Source organism: Vombatus ursinus, unplaced genomic scaffold, assembly GCF_900497805.2.
Source record: "Vombatus ursinus unplaced genomic scaffold, bare-nosed wombat genome assembly UNPS02009205.1, whole genome shotgun sequence".
Classification (NCBI taxonomy): Eukaryota; Metazoa; Chordata; class Mammalia; order Diprotodontia; family Vombatidae; genus Vombatus; species Vombatus ursinus.
The window spans coordinates 8,166,488-8,173,742 of NW_020948983.1; the positions used below are offsets into that span (position 1 = coordinate 8,166,488).

Here is a 7,255-nt window from a genome sequence, read left to right on the forward strand (position 1 = left end):
TTTATATATATAAACTTAAAAACCTTGTACAAATGAGTTGTTATATATAAGATGCTTACACTAAGGGAGAAAAAAAAACTTTATACAATGGTTCAAGAAAAAGGAAAACATATTTTAAAAGGGACAACATACAGGTACAACAAGCAGTCTCTAAAGCAATAAATACTACTGGTCCAATAGCGTTGTGATACCGGTAATTGGTGAGTAACGTCCCATCCCTCCCCACCCTCCCCCCTCCACCCCAAAAGAACAACACCATGGAACAAGGTATATTAACACATTTTAACCCTTTGTTTCTGTACATTTAAACAATAACAACATCACAAGAAAAGTTGTTTCACACAGAAAAAAAAAGTCATGGCACTGCATTCATTGTGCCCTTATGGTTTAAAAACGAGATGTAAAATGATTGGTTCGCAAGCTCGTATTTAATACAAATAATAAAGAACCAACGCCTTCTGCAAAGGGCTGCTTCAAAATTGCTTCTTTTTGTCTTTTTAAATCAGTCTTTAAAACTAAGCTATCAGAACTACATAACAGTTATGTATATATATATTTTTTTTTTAAACGCTACAAAGACTTTAAACAGCTGTTGATAAAAATTTTGGTAGAATCATGAGGTTTCTCTCTCATCTACATATTTAAAAGGAGAAATTGAAATAAGAACGGGTCAAATATTGACCAATGAACTCGATAAACATCAACTAATGTAGCCATGTGGCACGATTTAAAAAAAAAAAAAAAGACAAAAAAAATCGTCAAAAAAAAAAAAAAAAAGAAGAAACGAAAACAAAAAGGAAAACAAACAAAACCAGGGCTAGCAAAGCTAAAGCTATTCTAAAGACTTGGTTACAAGGGAGAGTGGCTGGGGCTGGGTCCCGGCCAAAGAACCGTGGGAATGTAAGGAAGATGTCGACGGCTGTGCTAGAGACGATGAGGGGGAAGCTGACGGCTGTAAAGTGGAAGGCGGCAGATCCAGGGCCCCGTTCTGACAGTGGGCAGCGGAGACAGCCAAAGAGCTGGGCTTGCTGTGGGCACTCTCAGCCAAGAGGAGAGAGGGCGGCGGCGGCGGCATCATCGTGAGGTGGGCCAGGGAGTCAGGTTTCAATGTAAGCGAGAGAGGTTGGGTTTGTTCAGTCTGTGGTTTGGAGTCTCTGGTAGGGGAGCCTAACATGTTAGGAGAAGAAGGAGGGGAGTCTAATAAGCTTCCATCTGAAGAGGGTGGACTGAGGCAGCTGCCTTCACCTTGTATGTAGCGAACGCACTTTTTTTTTCTCCTAGAAACAGGGGGAGAGAGTTATCTGTAAATAAAGGGCAAAGATGCCAAGGGAGAGAGTTATCTAATGTACAGAGCAGAGCACAAGTCCCCTAACTGATGCCCCGGTGAATCAGCACACCTGGCAGGAGGAAAACATTTTAAAAAAGATGCTCTAGGTGTGCAGAACTAACTAAATTCTAAGCCAGCTGGGCCTAACAAGGAAAAATAATCATAAGAGAACCCACTGCCCCCCACCTCCTCACCCAACCCCTACCCCGAGTAAGTCCAACTTTGGGCAGATTCAGGTAAGCCATAGATACTATGGCAGCCACCTGTCAGGTACAAATTTCTTCCAAATTAGGCTCAAATGAGAGGTTGACCCCTTTCTCCTTTTAATCTCTCTTGTCCTCCCTCCTCCTCCCAATCCCACCCTCAGTAATTATTTTTGTTCCTAAAAAAATAGAGACAGAAAAAAAAGAGAAAAAGAGAGAGAGGGAGAATGAGAAAGATATCCTTCCCTAGGTAGCTCATATCAATCTCAAACTTTTAAAAAGATGGCTGTTTAGCCCATACAGGTGAAGGCTGCTTTAAGTGAGAGATTTACAGACTTTGGAACACCATCACCATGAGGCTGTAAGAGCTGGAACTAGCTTTCAGGTTTCTGTGTTAAGAACCGCACCAAATCAAGAAAGGTCAGAGCCAGGTGAGAAGAAAAAAAGAAAAAAAAGAAAAAAAAAAAGAAAACTCAAACAAATAAAATCAAACCAAACCAAAAACCAAAACCAAAACTAAAAACAAACCACCAAAATAGGTAGAATAGGAATAAAAAGGGGAAGGGAGGGGAAGAATAAGAAAAAACAGAAAATGATCAAAATGATCCAAAGTAACGAGAATAACTGGTTGTATGGCCTGCAGGTTGTAGATTAAATTAAGTCAAGACTTGCCTTAAAATTTTTAAATTTTATTTTTCCTTTTTTTAATTTTTTTTTTTTTGATAGAGGTGGTCAGGGAGGGGAGAAGTGGAAAGGGAGGTTATTGATGGAGGTGCTGTTGATCCTTGAATAGGTCTGACACATAATTAATATGCCAATGCAGGAATCAGTCTGAGGAAGTGGAGGATAGAACACCAAATCACAGCAGTAATAATAACCAAAGGAAGGACTGCAGAGGAGCAGCAGCAGGGACTTTTTGTTCACACAGATTTTTGCCAGAAAGAGTTTGACCCATCAAAAATATAAACTTCCCTTTCTTGACTGGCACCCATTATATAAGGAACAGAAGTAAGAATTTCAGAATCTTTCTCGCCTACCATCCAAGGACATCCAAGGACAATGTGAGAGTAGCCGAACGAAGAAATCAGGTCTATGACTAAAAGGGTCTCACCCATCAACTCGAGTTTGGTAGGAATAAAGTTGGTGGGAAAAATGATCCAGGGATCATTCCCACTAGCACATAGTCTACAAAAATGCTTGAGATTATATATATAAATATATATATATATATATATATATATATACACATATATCTCATTTGCCCAGATTCATAAATTCAAAGTATGCCTAGGATATTGCAGAAGCCTAACTAAAGCTCCAGGCTCGATACAACTGAACCATATCTACCTCCAGCAATAAAGATACCACAAAGCAGTTGAGTCAACCCCTGCCAGACTAACCTTGGAATACAAAGGAGGCCAAGTTCCTCACTCAATCTTCCCCACAGAACCCTGGTCACCCCCTTCCCCCTAGTGTGTATACATTGTGTGGACTGAGCAGGATGGCGGGAGGGTGAGAGGAACACGCTTAAGACTAGCCTGCCTCATGGAGACTGAGACCAATCAATTTCACTGGCTTCATGGTAGGTCAGTTCTCTCCAGAATATAAAGAACTCAGAGGCCAGAGAGTCCATCTGCATCATCTTCCCCTTTATCCTAAATTTGGTAAGATTCTTTCCCTCCAGGCCCTGAATTACACTAAGGTTCTCCTCAAGTTCCAGATAGTGAGATAAATAGGTCAACCTATCAGGGAGTTTAAACCACCTTAGCCTGCAGATCAAAACATGCTGGAAAACTAAGATGTTCATGCATTTTACAAATATGAAGAGGAATTAGGAGAGGAAAAAAAATAAAACAAAGATAAAACAATGAGAAAACAAGAATGAGGAAGAAAGGAGGAGTGAGAAGAGGGAGGGACATTGAGAACAAGGGGAAATCACTTCAGGCAGCATACCATGCTATATTAGGGCACAGTTAAAAGATGGAAAAACAACTTGGTGGGCTCAAAACAGAACCTTGTTAAAAAATCCCCTAAGGTCAACTGAAATGAGAAAGCCATTACTTAAAACAAGGAGTCCTGATCTGCTAATGTCATTTCTAATTTCTCCTTCTCCCCCAAACCCATTTCCCAAAACAATCCTAACTGTGATGTCAAAGCTTGTATCTTACAGTGGGGTTCAGGGGAAAATTTTGAATATGGGATCTGGAGGATGGAGAATGATGAGGGATGTTGGTAAGAGACAATGACTGAGTGAAAGGCAATCAAAATGTATTTACATTCCTGAAGAGTCAAAACCCACAAGAAGTTTTACCACTGATTATCTTTAAAAGAGAAAAAAACCACACTTTGTCTGATTTGTTCAGTAGACACACTCAAGACAAAGTTAAAAGCAGGAGAACTGTATGAGTTCTAATACCCATGCTAATACCCATCCCTAACCTCACAGCACACTCCTTTTTCCAATAACTAGTTCAAAACTCTTCAAAATCCATTTTAACTTTACATCTTTATTCTGAGGGCTAATTCGAGGTTATTTCTGATTACTTCTCTTTGGAATGGCAACTTGGCAATAGAAAATGCATTGAGAAAGGCTCACCAAAGGTAACAGTAACAGCTTGACAAGTGATGACTGCTGCTGCCAGAGCGAAAACTATGGGTAATGGTGAGGGTTTGCCGAAACCTATCACCTGTGATTGTGGCGATGGCCAACTCTCAGATTGTACTATAATTAGTCTCTTCCATTACAGTCTTCACCCTCAAAACTGCATTCCAGAAAATCACAATTCTAAAGCATGAAGCTAGCTATACAATGACTTAAAAAAAATCATAACAGAAAAATTCAACAAGTACTTAAAAACCATGATACACTTTAGAGCCATGGTGGTCAACCTCCAAATAGAAACATAGCCACTAACCATTAGGTTCCTTGCAGACTGCATATTAACCTAGAAAAGCACATATTAATATTGTCTATGTTTTTATTATATTTTTATTCATCTTAAATATTTCTAAATTATATTTTAATCTGGTTCTAGCAGCTGTTTGACACTCGATTTAGAAAAAGACTCCCACTCTGCCCCACTGCTGTCCACTCTCCTCACTTAAAAGTAAGCTGTAAAATCCTCAACTCATAAAGGGATGGGTGCCTTGGTCAACATTAACAATAAAAATATAACACCAAATCTGATCTGTAGCAATGATTTCCCAATAAAAAAGCCTTCACAAAACCACCCTCTCCAACCCCCAAAGCCAGAACCTTACCAGTTTGGGTTTTTTTTTTTTTTTTTGATAGCACACAGAGTTGGTGTCAGACTTGACACCTTTTACAAAGAAATTAAAGCCCTCTTCTGCTCACATAAAGCTTTGAATAGTTTAATCTTGACAGACAGTAAGTCACAGGACAAACTTCCTTGCTCACTGACCTCACTAAGAATGCAAGGTTTGGTATCAATCAGCTGCCCTAGCAGAGTAGACAAAGTACCTGTTGACATGGGACACGCTGAGGGAAAGCTAAGCATCCTTCTGCCATTGCAGAAGAGAAATCACTTGTTACCGCATAGAAAAATGGAATCAGCTCTAACAGTTTAGGGACTTCTAAAGCCATTGAAAGCAGATGCTGGGTAGTTCTTTTTAAATCCTTTTTATTGATGTCAACACCTAGTACAAATGGTCCTTCAAGTAACTCTGCCACCTGTATGTCTCAAGGTCCTAAACTCATCCAATGGGCAGAGAAGGCCCATTTTTGCAGGTATGTATTAAGTCACCACACGTCAGCCTCCTCTTTCCTTTCACTGTAGTTCACAACGCTACCAATCTGCTCCTGCTTGTTCAGAGAAAGAAAACAGGGGAGTTGTGGGCATGCACATAATGTGATGGACATCTGATCTAGGGTCTAAACAACATGAAGCACATGGTAAAGGCATGGACAAGAGGGAAAGGTGACAAGAAAGGCACTACAAACAGAGAGAGAGTGTTCGGGAGTTGAAATACCTACCATCATAATATTCCAAATTCAAAGACTGCTTGTATCAGAACAAAGAAACAACAAATTTAACCAAATGTGGTCATTAAGGAAAGGAAATGAGACAAGAACTAGTTGGTATCCCTCCACCAAGAAAGAAGTACCTATAATGAAGTACCATGGAGTTACAGGTTTGATGTAAACCTGCAGCAGAACATGGGTGTTTAATTTGGAATTCTCTGTGCTGTCTGATTCCTTCTGGCACCAAACATTATTCTGCAGGACTGTCAAGTGCTGCAGTGTCTCTAAGCCTATGGCTCACAAGTTTATAACTCCTTAGCAGGTGCACACCATTCAATGCCACGATTTCCCTTCAGCTCCATAAAAATGTCAGCTAATAAAAATCCAGAGTGAGTAATTATATATAAATGGACAATGCATTTTAAAAAAAATACCAAAAACCTGTCCCAGAACCTTTCTGGTATGCCATAGCTGTAGATCCTTGAATCATGAGAACTGTTGGAAATGGTGGATATATAAAGTTTGTGTATATCCCACCTCAGCATTCTTAGGGGTTGGTCAGCTGCAAAATGCCAACTCTCTAAGAGTGAAAGGACAGATGCCAGTCTTTGTACATCAAGGTCTGACTGTTCCCAGTTCTACCACCAGGGAGATGTTATTGAGAAAAAGAGAAAAAGAGAAAGAGAGAAAGGAGGGTGGGAGAAAGGTAATGGCATTAAATTAGCAAGAAATTTGGAAGGACGTGGATTATTAGCCATTGATGCTAGTGGGGATGGGGAAACAGGTGGGGAGTGGATAAAATACGTTTTCATACTAATGCTCTAGAAGGACAGAAGGCTTTGATTTTCCCAGAGGCCTAATGGTAGTAATATACCTGCACGGTTTGCACCATAAAGTCTGTCGGTCAAGCCCGAACAATGCCCGACACTTCTTTGGAGTATTTGCATCTGTTAGCATAAGGTAAACACAAAAAATACAACACAATGGTGGATCGTGCTCATTTGGATGTGAAGTCTTAGCTAAAGTTTTTTTTTTTCTTTTCAATCACCTGAGTTTTATTTGGTAGTCTCCCCTCACCAAGGACATGAAAGGAAAGGACTTCCATGAGTCAAAAAGAAAAAAAAAATTTAAAAAACAAAAAAAGAGAAAGAGAGAGAAGGGGAAAAAAAAAAGTGACATTATTTGCTTCTATTTAAGTCAGTGTTAACATCCAAGTCACTGAGGCTCGCTCTACGCTGTAGTAGGGAAGTGTGTTGGAAACATTCCGATGGCATGAAACACATTCCTTGGGAAAGGGAGAGACTGGTCTTTGCTGTCCCTGACACGAGAGAAGTATAGATGATGCTGTTTGACAGTGGCATTTATTGTGGCTAGCAGCAGCAAGGAGAACAAGCAGAATCCCTCACAGAGACGATCAGATGGCAGTGCCCCCACTCCCTTGTGTCTCCTAAGATCACAACACAGAGCTACAAAGCAACAGGGCAGAAAAGGGGGAAAGTACCAAATAAACCAGCTGAAAACCAGCCACAGCGAATCTGGGGAAACTATACACACCTGCAGGGACCGCACCAGTTATTCTGTTGATCAAGGCCAAAGCGCGCTCGGCATTTCTTAGGAGCGCTCAGGTCTGAATGAGTTCAAGAAAGAAGCGAGCAGGGAGGGAGGGAGGGAGGAAGGGAGAGAGAGAGAGAGAGAAAGAGAGAGAGAGAGAGAGAGAGAGAGAGAGAGAGAGAGAGAGAGAGA

General features: G+C 40.5%; 1 protein-coding gene across 22 annotated transcripts in view; it reads right to left on the bottom strand.

The window, feature by feature from the left end:
- Window positions 1-775: 775 nt before the first annotated feature.
- The window catches only part of TCF7L2 (transcription factor 7 like 2), a 158,089-nt gene continuing 151,609 nt past the window's right edge, over window positions 776-7,255 (bottom strand). For 8 of the 22 annotated variants that reach the window (XM_027851881.1, XM_027851887.1, XM_027851883.1 and 5 more), the window contains 2 exons: window positions 7,067-7,139; window positions 776-1,277 (listed from right to left, as the gene is read on the bottom strand). In XM_027851881.1, the coding sequence (XP_027707682.1) occupies window positions 833-1,277; window positions 7,067-7,139 (518 nt within the window). In that variant the 3' untranslated portion in view covers window positions 776-832. Of the gene's footprint in view, window positions 1,278-6,386; window positions 6,460-7,066; window positions 7,140-7,255 lie in introns of all 22 variants that reach the window. The other 14 variants (XM_027851884.1, XM_027851882.1, XM_027851888.1 and 11 more) reach the window with 3 other exon arrangements.